Below are 18,798 nucleotides of genomic sequence, written 5' to 3' on the forward strand. Positions count from 1 at the left end.
AAACCCAACCAAAACCAAATGCAATTAAACATTAAACATGTCCAGTTATACTCAAACAGATACACAGCAGAGGACAAAGGTGACCTAATGTGCTGAGGCCACCACATATCAACAGACCCAAGTGCCCCACAGCTTCCACAGGCACTTGTACCCCAGGATGAGCCCAAGCCCAGTGCAGCACAGTACCTGTGGTCTGTCCCCAGCAGCTAGTTTGTTGGATATGCTGCTTCCTTTCAAGGTGAGCTCACACTGCAGGGCAGTGGGCCAAGGGGGGACCATCAGGGACATGAGGATGTGCCAAGACCAGCAGACCCGCTGAGGAAAATCTGTCCAAGGTGAAGGACGTGTTGGGGAGATGCTGCCCTCCACTGTCGCATGGGCCCTGGTTCCCTCCTCCCAACATGTAATGAGACTGAGAAGCTAGGGTTCTCTTGGCAACATGGCTCCAGTGGGTGCCCCTCAGTTCTCTACTCTGCTTGTGACATCAGTGACTTTCATCAGGCCTTGCCCCTGCCATGAGGTGAGTACGAAACAAAGCCTGGATGTCAGGGTCAACCTGAGGCCTAGGTCAGCAGTGCTCACAAGACACGGTTGGCTGGGTGTGGTTCCAGGAGTGGTGTGGAACATGGCCCACTGTTAGCAACTTACAGTTACTCTCAAAACTGAATGAGTGAAAACAAAAGCCAGCCCGGGCCGGGGAGCAGAAATAAGTAGAAATAAGTACAACCTGCCCTGACACCCCAGACGCCATCAGTGTCACGGGCACCACAACACAGCCCCACTGCTGCCATTTCTCTAGCAAGGATCTGCGGTGTCACAGTGGCCACCCCAGTGCTTCAGCTCTTTGCAGGACACTTTGAAGTTTTAAAACTGAGGCGACAGTCATGTTTCTATTCTCTCTTTGGGATTTTTCTCATAATCTTATGATAAAGGGACACTTAGACTGAGGAGGTTCTCCTGTGATAAACACTCCACACACTCATGATGAAGATAGCACCACATGCTGCTACGTGTAGGGAGCAGAGAACTGAAAAGTAGAGCGGCCCACTGGTGTTTCCTTGAAGGGCCAACTCCTCGCCAGCACGGTCCTCTCCCACTGCACAGCCGGCGCTGCCCCCTGGCTTCCTTCACCACTTCATGTCCAGGCTGGTGGTGCAGCGCTCTGGGCTCTGGAAGGTGGTGTGCAGGGTCTCCTGGGCCCTGAGGGAGTCGGTGCCTTCCAGCCACTCCTGGTACAGCTCCTGCACGTGTGCGCTGGACTCGGGGGGCTGTACAGGGATGTCTGCATAGATGCCCTCCATCTGGCGCAGCAGGGACTTATCTGTATGTCCGTCCTTGGTCTGTGCTTGGCCTCTACCATTTAAGCATCCTAGAAGATACACACAGGAGGGCCAGTCCCACGAAGTTTCACCTCAGAGACAGGGAGTTTTGGGGTAGAGGAGGAGGGACAGGATGTGCAGCCTCATGGTCTGAACCTGGAGCTGGGCTCTAGCACATCACAGCCCTATGTACCACTATTCATATTGATGAAGGGGTAACACCAGCTCATGGTTTCCCCTTAAGCCTTTTAGAACTGGGCAGCTTGGCCTACAAATATGGGTTCCCAGCCTCCCTAAGAATCACCCAAGCCAGGAGAAAGGGAGCTATCAATTTGCTGTGACCTCTGCGGGCCCTGTGCAGCCGCAATGTGTGGACCCTGTTCTGGGCTGCATGGGTCACAGAGTCCAGAGCCTCCAGGATCTTGGAGCAAATGAATGTCACTGATTGCTCTCAGATGAGCAGATGATGCCGCCTCCCATTTGTACCCCACTCAGTCCCCAGATCTGTCTTGGTGATCCCATGGCACTCCTCTGCCACAAGATCCCTGGGTGACAGGACCAGGACAATGGCCCTCCTCATCCTGTGACTACATCGCAGTTAACCAGTCCATCTGAGTTTCTGCTTGCTTACCGTTTTCCTCCACCCTCAGTGATATGCTATCCTTAGTGGTAAAGATGACCAGCAGGTATCAGGACTGCCTTCTCCCCATGCCAACCGCAGGCCTCCAAGACAGCCCTCTCCTCCCCTCCCCTTCCTTTCTCTTCCCTCCCTACCTCTCCCCCTCCCTTCCCTGCCTTCTCAGTGCCCTCACATTGTCTGGGACCCCTCTTACATCCTCACCTGCCTGGGTCACCATGGCCTACAATGGTCCCATCTCCTTCCTTGAGAAATGGCCTACAATGGTCCCATCTCCTTCCTAGAGATGGCCTACAATGGTCCCATCTCCTTCGTAGAGAGCCATGGTGGGCCCATGCCCATTCCTAGGATCTCCTCTCACAGGTCCTCAGGCCTGGCTTCCCCCTGCACCGGACCCTGTGCTACCAGGCCCAGCTGTAGCATTCCCTTCCAGACTCCACACGGGCTCCTGAGCAGGCTTACTTGGCATCATGGGCATGGGCTTCCCTGTGGCACATCCCCAAGGGACTGTCTAAGCCTATCTAACTGTCCACGCTTCACACCTCATGATGAGGAGGGGAACCAAGTGATGGAGGACAACTCCCTACTAACTCAAGAGTGCCCCTAGCCTGCAGGGCTATCACCATGCTCACCTCCAGGACACGCGAGGACCTCCACAAAGTGGTATGGGAACTTGCCCTTCCTGAGCTTCAGGACCAAGTTTTGGACATTCCGAAACCCATATGCAGCAGCAAAACGCAGCAGAACCTCTCCATTCTTTTCAAGGGTGACCTCCTGGAAGTCTTTGTTTCTGTAAAATGAACAAGGATGCCATTGAGTCCTCTGTGACTTACGAGCCATTTTTCAGTCTAGGCTTGGAATGTCAGCAAGAGTGGGCAGGTGAACACAGAAGGCCGAGCAGACTCTTACAGAGCAGCCTCCTCACGTGCCCCAGCCCCAGGACAGCCCCATCCACGCCCTGCTCTGGCACCTGAGGGCACAGTAGGTGATTTCCTCCACGTGCTCGTTGAATAGCTCCTTTGCTGCATGTCGGAAGACATGTGCCAGGTGCCCATCCGAGCCAGCTCCGTCATGGCGCCTCACTGCTACGTCCTTCATGTCACCAAACCTGGCCAGGCAGACAGAAGGCAAGTCCCCTGCTGATGCCGAGGAAAAAACCACAGCAGGTACAGCCCAGACTCCAAAGTGTCAGGACCTGAGGGGGCCACTCAGAGAGCTAAATCCTTAACTATATGGAAACTTTTAAGGAAAACTGCACTGAGGTTTAATTATTATAAGAAATTTCATTTTGTATCTTGTCTGGGACTGCAGACAAGGTCATGCTCCTTGCTGGTTCATTACTTCACTCTCCTCCTCTAGCTGTGTGTGCATATGGAGGGACAAGAACTGTATGACTGAGAAGGCAGCTCTAGCCAGGAGCTCTAGCCCTCCTGAGAAGGGCAGAAATGCAGCCCCAGCCCACAGTGTTACAAGAGTATGCACAGCCGGCAATGCAGTGCTCTCCGCATGGCGCGCAGATGCAGTGTGAGCCACAGTCCTCGCTGGACGTCAGGGTCACTCCATGGAGCAGAGACCAGGGGCTATGCTTCGGGTACAGAAGGCCAAGGGAACCACAGCACCGGATGCCAGAGTGCAGGACACTGGTGGATGAGCTGCAGCACTGCCCCGCACAATGTCTATGCTGCCCTTCTACATCAAGGTCTGCACTGCATGCGAGGGGATGCCCCCTGAGACTTTGGCAGCAGGTCTAGACTACGTTCACTCAAAAAGCCACAATGATAACTTGTGGCCTGGGGAGCAGGGCACAATGTGGGCTGGGTCACAAGGGAAGGCAGCCTGAGGACTGGAGAGTGGCCCAAGAACTCATAGGAGGCCTAAGAGACTAGAGGACTTCCTGCAAAAGTCACTTACAGAGTGTCCACAGCAGCGTCCTTCACTGAAAGTCCACTCTGCTCCATTATCTCAGCGATCTCACCTGAAGATGGACAAGAGGCGTGAGGGTACTGAGGACAGATGGCTCAGGCTCTTCTTCCCTGGAGGACATTCTATACTGCTCTGTTCAACCTCTACCAGACAACACATAGGAGCCCATCACATTCGTAAAGTAGCACAAAATGAAAAGCACCCATGAAATGTAAGACCAGAATTCCTCTTTCAGTCCTGTAACTACAAGCAACTGCTCCACGTTGTTCCCAAGTGTAAATTTTTTGTGTATGATGCAAAACGTGCTGCGCTTATGCACTGAAAATTAAAACCACTTTCTATATTCTACACAGTAGTCCTGAGACAAAAATGCTTTCCCTCCCAAGACACAGAACCAGCTGGAGACTCTAAAAATAACATCTGAAACGTGCCATTGGCATGGTGGCTGAAAGCAATGTCACAGGAGCAGATGTGCTATTCTGCACTTTACTCTGAATGTAAAAGCTTCTCTTGGGTAATTTTGTTAGGACAGCAAGGGTCACAGGTGAGTTTCCCTGCCCAGGGATATTATGCTAAATGGCCTGAGTTTACAGGCCAGCTGCCCGAGTGATTGTCAGTGCACACACAGGTGGCTCAGAGCTGTGCTACCACCTAGCCAGCAGAGCCCTTGCTAGTGTCCAGGCATAACTGCCCACCTCTTACCTGATGTCAACACACAATCAGTACCCCGGGTGCCAGGCAAAGCAGTGGAGAATCCCTCCTGAAGAGCCTCCAGCTTCCTATCATAGCAAGGAGCCACAACTACATGGAAAATCTTCTCTGGAGAAAGGTTCTGTGGAGAGAGAATGCCATTCTCAGGGCTGGTGTGGAAGCAACCAGAACAGCTTTTAGTTGGTGCCCAGAGCAGGAAGGCACGAGGGACTGCAGAGTGCCACCCTCTGCCCTACCCCATGGCTCCACACCAGTCCATGTACACGTGCTGTATTTCTGCAGTTGTACGCACAATGGGATCCTCAAGGCCCAGATGCCTGAGAAGCCTCCCAGGAAGGACCAGGAAGCCAGAGCCCCTTTCTTCCTGAGCCCAAGTACACAAGGGTTAAAAGACAGGCAGGGTAGGTGTATGCTCTACTTGATGTATCTGCCAACTTCCTTGAACTCAAGTAACATTCTCCCAGGCCGACCCTTTCTGGGGGCTGTGCTGAGATAACCAGGTGTTCTAGGCGAGCCACAAGTGGGCAAAGCAGGATCCAGCAGTTACCAAGTGACCGAGTGACACTTGCAGTGGGATAGGGCAAAGTCCCCAGGGAAACCTGCCTCAGCCACAGTGCTGCGCCAGGCATTAGGGAAGCAGTAGCCTGAGGCTAGTCTCAGGCTGACTGTCCCTAACAGCACTTACAAGAGGCTCAGATCTCTGGGTGTCAGCAAGGGATGGCAGACAAGGGAAGGGGGAAAGTCTCCCCACTCAACTCCATGCACATGCCAAATGCACACTCTGACAGCACATTTGTAATCTGCCAAGGCTGGTGCCTTTGTGAGCTGAGCGGGAAAAAAGAGAACATTTCCTATGTCAAAATAACAAGGCTTCCCAGAATGTGTGGCTCTAAACATTTGGAAAATCCTTGCTTATGTTGTCTTCTCTGGTCACGAAGCCCAGACACGCCTGTCTGAAGAAGGATGGACAGCAGCAGCCAACGAGGCCTGAGTTTCCACAGGCCAAGGGCAGGAGAACAGAAGGCTCAGTAGGAGCAAGCAGGAACCCCAGGTTGGATCTCACTCTGAAAGTCATGTGGAAGGCAGGACCAAGACTAGAGCAGAATCACATAGAAGTAGCTAAGAGAGCCACATGGTACCTGTGGTTGGAGGGAAAGGTAAGGAAAGAGGTGACATGTGGTTCCCTGAGTGACAGCAGCCCTGGGTCCTTGCCAGGTTTCCTCTGGGAAGGATGACACAAAAGCAGGCAGCAGCATTTCTGGAGGTGGCCCAGGTCCTTCCCTCACTAAGGTGGTCACTGTTTCTACCCTGGGTAGATGGTCCAGGAAAAAAGGTTAAAGAGAAAGGCTTTGATTATGACAGTGAGACACAGATGGACACAGCAAGAAGGCACTATTCCAGAAGGAGAGTTCACCCTGGACATCAGGTCATCTCCTCCTGACCCACATGCTTTGTTCTGAAGATCAGCTTACCTGCCGTTTGGCAAAGTAATCCTTCACTAAGGAGCCCATGACCTGCTGCGGCGACTTGGTGGTGCACAGGTGGGGAGTGACGGGACGGCCCAGCACCCGCTCAGCATAGCGGACCCAGCCTGAGGAGAGAGTCCACTAGGTCAGTCATCAGCCCCTCAGCCCAGGGAGAGGCCTGCTTGGGCCCCAAAACAGTTCGTGCAGCAGTCCTCCATGGCTTAGGGGTGGGTCAAGGGAATTGTCAAGATTCAAGGTTACTGGGAAATGGAAGTCCCCTGCAGGTTCCAAGGAAAAAGCACTAAATGAGAGAAATGTGAGTTAGGGCAGCAGGTCACCCCAAAGAGGGCAAGACAGCAAGCTTCAAGCAGTTAGCAACGAGAAATCCACCATGCCAGTCGTGAGGTTCAGGACATCGAGATAAGTGGCCACAGCTTAGGCAGGAGAAAGCAGAAGCTACACACTACCAAACTGTGCTAGTCTGATGGACAGAGCTATGACCAGCCACTTATTTTAGAGCAATGAAGAGAAATTTGCATTCCCTAAGAAAACCACCAATATGAAATTTGTACGGTGTGCCCTTCTGCTCTGCCTGGTTCACTCCCACCTCCCGAAAAGCAGACCTGATCGGGGGCCAGCTGAGCTCGCAGCCTGAGTCCACTGCAGGAACCAGGCTTGCCCCCCTCTCCTTGAGAGGGAAGGTGGTGAGTGCTGTGACCAAACCCACTAGCTCAGCCTCCTGATACACTCAAGGACACAGCAGTGTGAATGGAGGGCACTGGAGCCCAGAGCTAGATACTGTTGGGAAGGAGGCTGGAGACTTGAGACTCCCCCAAGCAGGAGAAGCTCATGGGAGCAACCAAACTCTTAAGCCCTGGTGTCACCTGTACAAATGTCCCCGAACACTCTGGAAATACCTGGTGACAGAAGCCACTCAAAGATGCTGTAGGGAGCAGGGTACTCCCTAGTCTACCTCAGCTCTACAGTTTAAGAAGGGAAAGTAGAGTCATCGTACCCTGATCTCATTATATAACACAAGATGATGGCAGCAGGCCCCAGACATAGGCCCTTGAGGACATCAGCAGTGAGCCTAATGGAAGCAAGATCGGGCAACTTACAAGAGGTGAAACAAGACAGAAGCCAAATCCAAAACAAAAAACCCCAAAAAAGCCAGGCGTGGTGGCATACACTTATCATCTCAGCACTTGGGAGGCTGAGACAGGACTGCTGCATATTCGAGGCCAGCCTAGGTTACATAGTTCAGGGGGAACCTGGACTATAGAGCAAGACCTTGTCTCAAAAAGACTAAAACCAAAACATGAAAACAAAACCCTCCTCAAAACAGAGGTTAGTAGGTGGTCCAAAGAGGATGGTTGGTGGCTCCTGTAGCTGAGCAGGACAGTGGAGACCAAGTGGGCAGTTGAAGTCCAGGTCCTCAGGGCTCCTACGTGCTCCTCATACTCGAGCCCAAGAACAGCAGACAGCGAACTTTTCTGCCAGTACTGGAAACTGAACCCAGGTAGTACTGAGCTACATGCCTAGCCACCACTTTTTTCCTTTCCAGTTTGCTTAGGCAGCATCTATGTGGTCCAGCCTGGCCTCAAACTCACAGCAGTCTTCCTGCCTCAGCCTCTGAAGTGCTGAGATTACAGGTGTGTGTCACCACATCTGGCTTCCCACCTTTCTTAAACACATTTTGAGATAAGGCCTGCTAAATTACTTTAGCCTCAAAATTGCAATCTTCCTGCCTCAGCCTCCTGAGTAGCAGAGATTACTGGCATACACTACCATGCCTGGTTCAAGGATATTTTTGGTAAGATTTTGTTCCTGAGCACCTGCCATGGAGACTCTTGCTGTCAGAATGAAGAAGCCATGGAGGCACATGCCTGTAATCCCAGTACTTAGGAGGCCAAGGAGGACTGTTGTGAGTTTAGGCCTGCCTGAACTGCACAGCAAGAACCTGTCTCCAAAAAAAAAAAAAAAAAAAAGAAGAGGAGCTACTTGCTGACACGGCAGCACCAGTACCAAGGGCAGCCCCTCCTCCTAAGGGGGCTGTGGCACAAAACATCAACCTACCACTCCTTGGAGTGAAGGTGTCTGTAGTAAGAGGGCTAGCTTGAGGGACTCAGTCTGCCCTTAAGCTCTTTTACTAGGACTGAAGAGATGACATCACACAATTCTGCTGGAGTAGACTGGGGTCCCACAAGGCCTTAGAGATATGCCTAGAAATCATGTAACCCCCTTTCTGTGCCAGGCACTAGACAAAACTGAAGCCCAGCAGGGTGGCACCCCAAGTCTGTGGGAACTAGAGGCCAAGAACAACTGGAGGCTGTCCAAGATGCTCCTTAACGAGTCCCAAGGAGGGACGTGGCTGTGAGGCCCCGAGTCAGGGAGCTGGCACACATACTGTGTGAAGTTGGTTGACTTAGGGTTGCTTCAATTATATTACCTGTCAGCAACAGACAGTGGTAAAGCTTTAGCTCTGAACCAGAGGTCAGTATCCTCTTCCTGAACTTGGGAGGTGGCATAACCCTCACCTGTGGTGGCATAGCCATCACCAGCATTAGTTTTGGCACCTCAAGAAAACCTACCATTACCCAGGAAAGAGGCCCTGAAAGGCAGCAAGCCTCAAGATAAAGTAGGACAGGTGGCAATGGGCTGGCTTGTAGCTGGTGACTTGGGAACAGAGTTCAGGGACATATTCCCAGAGACACTGTCCCACATGTCCCCATTTAGCTATTTGTTGCCATGGGTGGAGAGCTTGCTGGTTTCTGCATGAATCAGCTGCATGCATGTCAGCTTTTCCAGAGAACTGAGGGCTCCATCCTATGTTCCCCTGGCAGGATCTGCACATGAGGAAAAGTACATCTGCTGCTTAGAGAGCACCTCACTGCCCTGCCCACTGGAACCATGGTGTGAACACAGGGATGAGAGTTTGTCAAGCTGAAAGCTGCCTCTTCAAGTAGGAGGAAAAAAAATGGAAACAAAGCTTTTGTAAATAAGGAGGGGTAGAGGGGTTGAGAGGGAAATGGGAAAAAACAGCAAGATACATCAAATACAGGTATAAATTCTCTATGATGAATATCTATCTATCTCCAATAAAAATTTTAAAAATGCCAAAAACCCAAAAGCCTGCCTCTTCCTCCTCTGAGGCAGATGTGACCAACACTGCCCGGTGCCATGAAGCCACACTGCTTGTAGCATCATGTGATGGGCCTCAAGCTAACTGTGGTAGAGCAGCACACAGCTGTAATCCCAGTACTTGGGAATCTGAGGCAGGAGGATCACGGTGAGTTCAAGGCCACCCTGCCTTAAAAGAAAAAAATAGTAACTGGTTTACGCCACATGAACAGAGAATCCCAAGTTTGGTTTGGCACTTTTTGTTCCTCTTTGTACTCAGTTGTATAGCACTTCCAAATATAGAATGAAAACAAAGCTGTTCTGTATTAACCCATCTAAGCAATTAATGTTATGTTTCAAAAACAAATAAAACACACACACGAAAAAAATGGTACTCAGGGGGGATGGAGACACAACCACCAGATACCTCCATAGGTCACCCAGAAGACCTGGAGCTTTCCTAACTCTCACTGTGGTGGTGTCTGTTCCCACACAAACACCCAGAAGGAGGGAAGGGCTGACTCTGATCCTCATGGCCCAGCCAGAGTCCTGAGGACTTCTTGTATTCATTTATACATCTCTCCTTCTTGAGACAAGGGCTGGCTATGCGGTCACGTTGGTGTGGAACTCTCTCGTCTTGGCTTCCTGAGGAGCTGGGACCTATAGATACATGCCACTGTAACCACCTTAGACTTCTAACACAGATTTGTGAATCCCAACCCTGGGACAAGCCATGAACCTGGAACTCATCACCAACATCTCCCACCAGAAGAGGCCGAAGACTGGGGGAAACACAGCTTGGTTAATGAATTAACCAATGCAGCTGCATGGAAAGGGAGAATTTTCTCAGTTTTATAAATAAAAAGTATTCCAAATTTTATAACATCAACATTTTATGAAATTATAATTCTCATGATTAAAGGTTGACATGTATAATGCTAGAAAAATATGAAATCATGATCAGGTTAGGGAAGAAGAGAAACACAGACAAAGCCCTGAACATCCTGGAGCCTACAGTCAGCATAGGCATCGTAGTCTACACTCATGTGCCTGGCTATGTATTTTTATTCTAAGTGAACATCATCCACCAATACAGTAATTCTTTCCTTCCTCTCTTATGCACAGACATAAAAATTTTTAATCCCAAACCTTCCATTTTTTCCCCCAGAATTGATGAGTCTGGGATAATTATTTTCTATACATGATATGATATGAAAGCCCCTGTCAAATCTCACATTGAGATTTAATCCCCACTGTGAGATACTGATGGGGGAATCTTCTTTTTTTTTTTTTTTTTTTTTTGTCTTTTTGAGACAGGGTCTTACTATGCAATTCAGACTGGCCTTGAACTCACTTAGTAGCCCGGGCTGGCCTGGAACTCACAGTGATTCTCCTGCCTCAGTCTCCTGAGTGCTACTGGGATTATAGGAGGGCAGCTGAGGGGAGAATCTTAATCCAACTATGATGTTTGGAAGTCATTTAAGCCAGAGGTGGTGAACCTATAAAATGTATGTTATTTTCTTTTTAAGACAAAAGATGTTATGTACGGGTTTTTTTCTTGTGTTTTGTTTTTAAATTAAAACCTCACCATTGGGCTTAACTGGAATTAGACCCATGAATGGGTTTTGGATTGAAGTTTGGATAGTCATCTCTCCTATCCAAGTACTAACCAGACCCGACCCTGCTTAGCTGCCGAGATCAGATAAAATCAGGTATGTTCAGGGTGGTATGGCTAGAGAGTGGGCATTCATCTCTAAAAGGTTTGCCATCACTCATCTAGGTTAAAGGAAGCCATAAGGGTGGGGCCCTAGGCTAATGGGTCCGTGGCTTTTTAAAAAGGAGTGGAGGTCTGAACTAAAGACACTGCTGTGCCATGCGATGGCCTATGCTGCCTATTCTGTCGGTGCTGCAGAGCTCCCAAAAGCAAGGAGGACCTCTCCAAACGCAGAGGCAGGGCTTTCCTCTTCTGAGCCTTCTGAATTGTGCAGCAAATAAACCTTCACTCTCAGCTGGCTGTGGTGGTAGGTGTGTAACCCAGCACTCAGGAGGCTGAGGCAGCAAGATTGCTGCTAGTTGAAGGCTATCCTGGGGTACAGAGTGAGTTCAAAACCAGCCTGAATTCCATAGCAAAAATCTGCCTAAAGCAGCAGAACAAAGCAAACAACAAATGCCTTTGTTAAGTTATTCAGAGTACATTACTGAGTTATTTCAAAAGAAAACTTTAGGAACCAACTAAAATTAATTAAAGAGTGATTTAGACAAGTTTAAAAATAGTGTAATTAAGGGCTAGGGAGATACTTCCATGGCCTAAGCACCTGCCTGGCAAGCACAAGGACCTGGGTTGGATCCCAAGTACCACACGCCACGCCAAACCACGCTGAGCTGGCCACTGAAACAAGGCATGGTGGTGCATGCCTGTAATCCCAGCACTGGGAAAGCTGAGACAGGAGGATCACTACAAGTCTGAGTTTCATAGAAGACCCTGTACCAAATAAATAAATAAATTTTACATAGTGTAATTAAAACATCTGTAAATTACAAAAGGAGTGGTATATAAAACAGATCCTAAACTGGGCATGGTGGCACATGCCTCTAGTACTGGCAGCTGAAAGCCTAGGGCATGAGGATCCCAAGTTTGAACCCAGCCTGGGCAACACAGTTAAAAACTTGTCTCAAAATAACAAATTTTAAAAATCTGGGGATGTAGCTCAGTACAAAAGCCCTGAGTTCAATCTTTAGTATCACCAAACACAGAACATAAAAAATATCACAATGCTTGCTTTAGAAATTTCAGAAGCATGTATAAATGAATACAAGACCTTAGCTGGGGCTGAGGGTGTGGCAGAAGCGCAGTGCCTGGCTAGCATGCCAGCACTGGTTTAACACATTTATGACAGAGCTGTAACTCTATGTCTTGCTGCCAGGTGGCTCTGGTTTAAACTCAACTGTTCCTGATGGCTTGAAGCACCATAGTACATATATGACTGTCCCAACAGGCAGCTTGAGCTACCTGTGGGGGCACATAATTGATACAATAATACCATCTTATTTTTTATCCCTAGCACTACAAAAACAAAACACCGAAGAACTTCAACTGTCAGGCTATCCCAAAACTAACCAGTCAGTAGAGAAGATACACTGGCAGACAGAAGGGTGTGCGTATGGACAAATCCTGCTTGGTCTACAAGGCCGAGCAGGCTGGGACCCCAAGGCCTCTCACCAGGCCTCCCCCAGCTCGGGCTCCAGGGAACAGGCCTCACCAGGGCAGGCAGAGGTCAGCATAGGCAGCACACGCTGCTCATCACTGTGCTGATGGTATCGACGCACAAATTCTTTCTGACTCTCCAGGATGCTGAAATCCGCAGCTATCGTCATGTCAAACACATAGTGCACCCCTGCAGGAAAGAGGAAGAGGGTGGTTTTCAGCACAGCATGAGCGCACACCTAGCCTGGCCTGCCAGCTGACTCACTGCTGCTACCCCAAGTGGAGACAGACCCAGGGAACAGGTTCTGTGGCGCCTGTCTCGAAAGCCAGCTCATCTTGTGTTACTGATGGCACTGCAAGCCTCTACCGCTGAGCTACATCCTAGCCTTTTCTGAGACAAAATCTCACTAAATTGCCCAGTCTGGTCTCAAACTTGTGATCCTCCTGCTTCGGCTTTCTCATGTCGGGAACACAGGCATGTATCACTGCATCTGGCTACATGCTTTAGCTTTTTGTGGTACAGGGAATTGATTAGAGGTATACGCTACCACTGAGCTACACCCTAGACCTTTTAAAAATATATTTGGACAGGATCTTACTATGTTATCCAGGCTGGCCTTGAAACTTGTGATCTTCCTGCCTCAGTCTTCGGAGTCGCTATGACTTTATTGACAAGCACCACTGTGCTTGGTATAATTTTCTGTTGTTTCTTACCACTCAGAGGGCTGAGGCAGGAGGATGTCTGAGTGGGAGGTCAGCTTGGAGTACAGAATAAGTTTAAGGCTAGCCTGAACTACATACCAAGACCCTATTTTTAAAAACTTAAAGAAGAAACAGGGCCGGGGAGGTAGCTCAGTGGAATAAGTGCTTGCCTGGCAAGTACAAGGTCCTGAGTTTGATCCCTGGCACCACCAAAAAAAAAAAAAAAAAAAAGAAGAAGAAACAGAAGTTTTAAAGTTTTGTCTTAAGAAGAAATTAATGGACTGGCCAGACAGCTCAGTGGACTAAAAGCACCTGCTTAGGCATAGTGCAGTGACTGGGGTTCAATCCGCAGTGTGCCAGCTCTGCCTTTGGGGCATGCTGAGATGGTGATTTGAGACTGGGCATAGTGGCACATGCCTATAATCCCAGTGCTTGGGAGGCTGAAAACAGGAGAATCACTGAGTCCGATCTGTGTAGTGAGACCCTATAGACCCTGTACTAAATACATTTAAAAAAAAAGAAATTAGTTTCACTGGAAATATTTTCATTATACTTATAATATTCAATTACTTTTTAAAAAAATTTTTTTTAAAAATTTATTTATTTATGTGTGTGTGTGTGTGTGTGTGTGTGTGTGTGGCCAGCTCAGCCCACCAGGGGGCGGGGCTGGCTGGCATGTGGTGCTGGGGGATTGAACTGCGGTCCCTGTGCTTTGCTAAGCTTGTTCTAAGTAGGTGCTTTAGACCACTGAGCCATCTCACCAGCCTCTCAATTACTTTTTAAGACATGGTCTAGCTATGTAGTTCAGATGGCCTCAAACTCATAGCAATGCTCCTGCATCAGCCTCCCAAGTGCTGGCTTCAATTATATTTAAGATGTCTTTTGCAATGAGACCAATTGGCACCCTGAAATGTTGGTCTATGGTCAGCTAGGCCAGCCTGAGGCTCCCTGAAGCATGCTGAAGTGACTGTGGGGTCCTCAACTGTGTGGTGGGGTGCAGTCCACCATGCTGTCATCCCAGGGCCTTGGCCTGCTTCTCTTACATAGAGCTTGTTCTGCTGGTGCCCATTCCAAGCATCATTTTATTATTAATCCCCAACACTTGTACAACTTCAAAAAGCCATTATGGAGCCGGGTGTGGTGGAGCTTGCCTGTAATCCCAGCACTCTGAGAGGTTGAATGATCAAGTTCTAGCCTTGCCTGGGCAGCTTGGTGACTTAGTGAGACCCTGCCTCAAAATTAAAAAAGCTGAGGATACGTTGCAGTACGAAGGCCCTATATTTAATACCTAGTCAGTGTCACCAGGAGAAAAAGCCACGACTGTGTACTAAGTTTCACTGGCTGATCACTTTTCTGCACTTATCTGCTGGCTGCCAAGCCATGATGCCAGGGCCCTTTGGACACCACTGCACCCAGATGGGCTCCACGGTACAGGTGCACAAGTGAGCCCATCTTTCAGGCAGCATCATGCCCGTGTGAACAGCCGGGCTTAGTTCCTGTTTTGTTTCATTTTTTAGAGAGAGTCTCACGTACAGCGCCTGCTGCTCTTCAATTCCACCTCCTAGCTCAGCCTGCAGGTGTGCTGTGACACCCAACTCCATATGTTCTCTCTAGTTATTACTGGAGCTTGACCCAGGGCCTCCACATAGAGCTGTATCCCCAACCCTCACTTTTTGAAAATTTGAGACAAAAAAATTGTCTTGCTGTGTCACTAGATTATCTATGCAAGAACTGTATCCTTCTGCTTCAGCCTCCAGAGTGCTGCCAGTTGACTATATTCTTTTTTAAAAATCTTTTTATTTATTTATTTTGTACAGGATCTTGCTACGCAGCTCGGACTCATAGTGCTCCTCCCAGAGCTGCAGAGGCTGAGACGGTATTACAGGCATGTGCCACCAAGCCCAATTTTGGTGGCCAGGTTGGCGCAGGGTTGGCACGGCATGCAGTACTGGTACTGGTACCAGGGATTGAACCCAGATTCTTACACTTGTCAGGCAGCACTTAGACTGCCAAGCTATCTCCCCGGCCTTCCTGACTGTATTCGTAACCAACCACCTTTCACTCACTCTTCACACGAAGTACACACAACTATTTCCTCCCCATACTGCTCTCAGGAGAGCGTCTTGGTATTTTTTGTTTTGAGATAGGCTGCCCTTGAGCTCATGGTAATCCTGTTGCCTCCATCTCCCAAATGCTAGGTTTGCAGGCATGTGCCACCATGTCCAACTGAGAGCTCCTTTGGGAAACCATGCACACACACTTAAGATGTGACTGGCACATAAACACATCGTGTATGTGTGTATGTGTGTGTGTGTGTGTGTTGCATGTGGAGGCTGCGGGGCATGTGTGGGAGCCTTCCTGCCATGTGTCCTCACCTGGGAGGGGTCAGCTCTTGCTGCAACAGAACATCCATGGAGGCAAGCAGGGGTAAGTAACACCCTCATGTCCCTGGAGGCTGGAAGCAGGCCTCTCAGGACCGGGTCCCCTGTGCTGGAAGACACTCCTACAAGCCTGCCACCCTTCTTACATGAGCAAAGTGTTAAGAAGTTCACACGCTCCCAACCACTTACCCCCAGCACCACTCACCAAGGCTCTTCAGGAAGCCACTCAGCCGTCTGGATGCATCAGTGACACTGAGGTTCAACTTAGCAGCAAAATAAGGCAAAGACTGGGGACATACAGACACGACCAGCACTTTGTGCTTTGAGGTATCACATTTCTAGAAGAAGAAAGAAGAGAATAATGTCATGCATGTATATGCTCGTTACACAAGAGACACTTTGATGAAAGACTCAAAACAGAATCCAACAGATGTTCTGTGCAGACCAGGAGATAAATACTAGCAACCTAAGAAAAGAGAAGAAAAAATATAATTAAGCATGAAGTTACGCTGGGCAGGGTGGTACACACCTATAATTTCAGCACTTTGGGAGGCTGAGGCAGGAGGATCACTACAAATTTAAGGCTGGCCTGGAGGACAAGGAGTTCAAGGCCAGGCAACGACATGGCAAGGTTCTGTTTCAAAATAAAAGTTCAGGCCCAGCCTGGGTAACTTTATTTTAAAGTAAACATAACTATGTGGGTAATGATTTCTTTCTCTCTCTCTTTTTTTTTTAGGAACCGGGGATTGAACTCAGACCCTCGTGCTTGCCAGTAAAGCACTTACTCTACTGAGCTATCTCCCCGGCTCCCTCTCTTTCTTTCTATGTATTTAGTACAGGGTCTATAGGGTCTACAGGGTCTCACTATACAGAATAGACTCATAGTGATTCTGTTTTCAGCCTCCCAAGTTCTGGGATTACAGGCTGCGCCACCACGCCCAGTCTCAATCACCTCTCAGCCTGGGCGGGGCTGCCAAAGGCACCACTGTGCTCTGCTTAACCAGGTGCTTTAGTCTGCTGAGCTATCTGGCCCTTGGGTAATGATCTTAAAAAAAAAAAAAAAAAAAGGGTTAGGTGGGGATATAGCTCAATGCGAAGGCCTTGGGTTCAATCCCCAGTACTGCAAGAATAAATAAGTAAATAAATAGAGCTGAAGATGTAGCTCAGTCATAGAGTATCCCCGATTTTGTTTTTTTGGCGGAATCAGGGATTGAACTCAGGCCCTTGCACTTGCCAGGGAAGCGCTTATTTCACTGAGCCAACCTACACTGGTAGTTCTGTGACGAAGGCCAGCAGGGTACTGGAGGAGGGAAGCTGAGGATGGCACTTCCTTGAGGTGCCTCAACCTCACTTTCTGTTCTCCAATGGACCCTGGTTCAGCTCTAAAAACACTGCCCGGCTGTCCATGAGCTCCAGGGTTGTTGCGTGACCTCCTCTGGCTGAGGTCTCCCTCAAGCCAAAGAGATTTCTGGGTGTGCCAGTCACTACCTCAGCCCTTGGGATGGAGAGCAGACCTCAGAAGTACTACAGCAGGGGCTCCAACGGCATAGGGAGAAGCTGAAAGTATACCTGATGGCAAAGCAGAGGCTTCCATGTACCTCGCGACATAGCTCATCCTGACATCCACCCCCACATCCAGGCTGGCTCCCCCCGCCCACTGCCAGCGAGTGTCCCAGGCACCATACCTTATTAAGGTTCAGGACCCGGAAGAAGTCCTTGGCATTCTGCTGACAAAGCTGGGCTCCTTCCTCTGCAGTCACGCAGCTGTCACATGCTAGGCAGTCACTCAATAGTATCTTAGCATCAGCCAATTTATGGAATTCTCCCTTCTATGGAAGAAATTGATACCCAGAGTTAACATGTGCTCTTTACGAGGATACCAGCAAAACACCTCTTGTAAACAGATATGATGTCAGGGGACAGGCCTGGCATGCAGCAGAGCAACCTGCTCTGAGCAGCTTGTGTGCAGACACAGGGCATGGCATCCTGCCCACAAGGACACCAGAGAACCATGAGGAGGACAAGGGGAGAACCAGAGCCAGACTGCCAAGTGTAGATGATACTGTGTGCCAGCTACCTCCTCCAGGGCACCTTGGTCCCTCCCCAGTCCCTTGACTTTGCCTTGGCTTTCCTGCCTGGCTCCTCAGCTATGCATACCCTTGGCTCCCCCAGCCCCGTGGCTCGCTGAGTGCTCACCCTCCAGGCTCAGGAGGTTGTGCACAGCAGCCTGCCGCTTCAAGTTCTCTAAATATCTGTGCAACAGTTCCTCAAAACCAAACCAAACCAAAACAAACAGGTCCTGAAGCCACCCAGGACTGAACTGCAGGGGCTTATACCCACCCCTCCCCGACCTTGGTAGAGCAACTTCTCAAGGGGATGCTGACACCACAGAATCTCAGCCACCCTGACAGCTTCCTCTCCTTCCCCAATGGCCTCTGTCCTCAACTCTGGGCTTCAGTGGTCCCCAGACCTCTGTTAAAACATGAACCACCTTTCCACTAGAAAAGTTGCCTTGCAATTCTGCAATACCACCCTTGTCAGCCTGATCTCCATGCACAACGAGGCTGGCCCTAGGTGACCATCACAGAAACACCCCAAGAGCTGTTTTCCAGGTCCTGGGCTAGACCCGAGAATCTCTCCCCATCCTTCCTGTCCACTTCTGTCTCTTGCATGCTGCAGGCTCTGCAGTGTTTCTCCCTTATCCTCTACTCCCACAGTGGCTGGCCTGCCCTGCTGGTACACTCTCCATCCAGACCTCTGGCTGGCTCCCCAGGCCTCCCAAGGGGCTTTGGGGATTCTTCCCCCTATTCCTAGCAACTCACACCTGCTGTTCTTGTCACCAGTTCCAAATACCCAAACACACACTTGAGGCTTTCTCTCCTTGAGGAGCCCCTCCACAGCTCCATATGGCACCCACCTGAGCCTCTCCTTGGTCACATGCTGACCAAGCCTGAAGTACTACATTTCTGTCTGAGGTGATGCCACCTGGGGCAGGGAGGGAGGGCACCTAGGACTGGCTGCTACACAGCTCAAACCCTCAATGTCTCCTGGCTCCACTATTCTCTGCTGCAGGTGGCCAGCTCTGCCTGTGCTTGTCTTCTGCTCTGCTGGTTGTAAACCTCAATATCCAGAGCTCTGACACGTAGGGTAACCAGGTAGATGCCTGTCAGGTAAAATGGCACCTTAGAACTACTGAATTTAGCCAGCATGGTGCATGCCTGTAATCCCAGCACTCTGGAGGCTCAGGCAAGAGGATTATTGCAAGTTCAAGCTCAGCCTGGGCTACTAAGTAAGCTCAAGGCCAGCCTGAACTGCATAGCAAGACCCTGTCTCA

The 18,798-nt window shown here is 49.7% G+C and overlaps 1 protein-coding gene across 2 annotated transcripts in view; it reads right to left on the reverse strand.

Moving 5' to 3' along the window:
• Positions 1-14: 14 nt before the first annotated feature.
• Positions 15-18,798, reverse strand: part of Narf (nuclear prelamin A recognition factor) — a 21,302-nt gene continuing 2,518 nt past the window's right edge. For both annotated transcript variants that reach the window (XM_023699329.1, XM_004639453.2), the window contains exons 3-11: positions 17,150-17,293; positions 15,670-15,802; positions 12,437-12,571; positions 6,063-6,181; positions 4,582-4,711; positions 3,868-3,931; positions 2,927-3,064; positions 2,589-2,746; positions 15-1,369 (exon numbers count right to left, since the gene is read on the reverse strand). In XM_023699329.1, coding sequence (XP_023555097.1) covers positions 1,128-1,369; positions 2,589-2,746; positions 2,927-3,064; positions 3,868-3,931; positions 4,582-4,711; positions 6,063-6,181; positions 12,437-12,571; positions 15,670-15,802; positions 17,150-17,293 — 1,263 coding nt within the window. In that variant the 3' untranslated portion in view covers positions 15-1,127. The remainder of the gene's footprint in view (positions 1,370-2,588; positions 2,747-2,926; positions 3,065-3,867; positions 3,932-4,581; positions 4,712-6,062; positions 6,182-12,436; positions 12,572-15,669; positions 15,803-17,149; positions 17,294-18,798) is intronic.

Source organism: Octodon degus, unplaced genomic scaffold, assembly GCF_000260255.1.
Source record: "Octodon degus isolate 3935 unplaced genomic scaffold, OctDeg1.0 scaffold00112, whole genome shotgun sequence".
NCBI lineage: Eukaryota > Metazoa > Chordata > Mammalia > Rodentia > Octodontidae > Octodon > Octodon degus.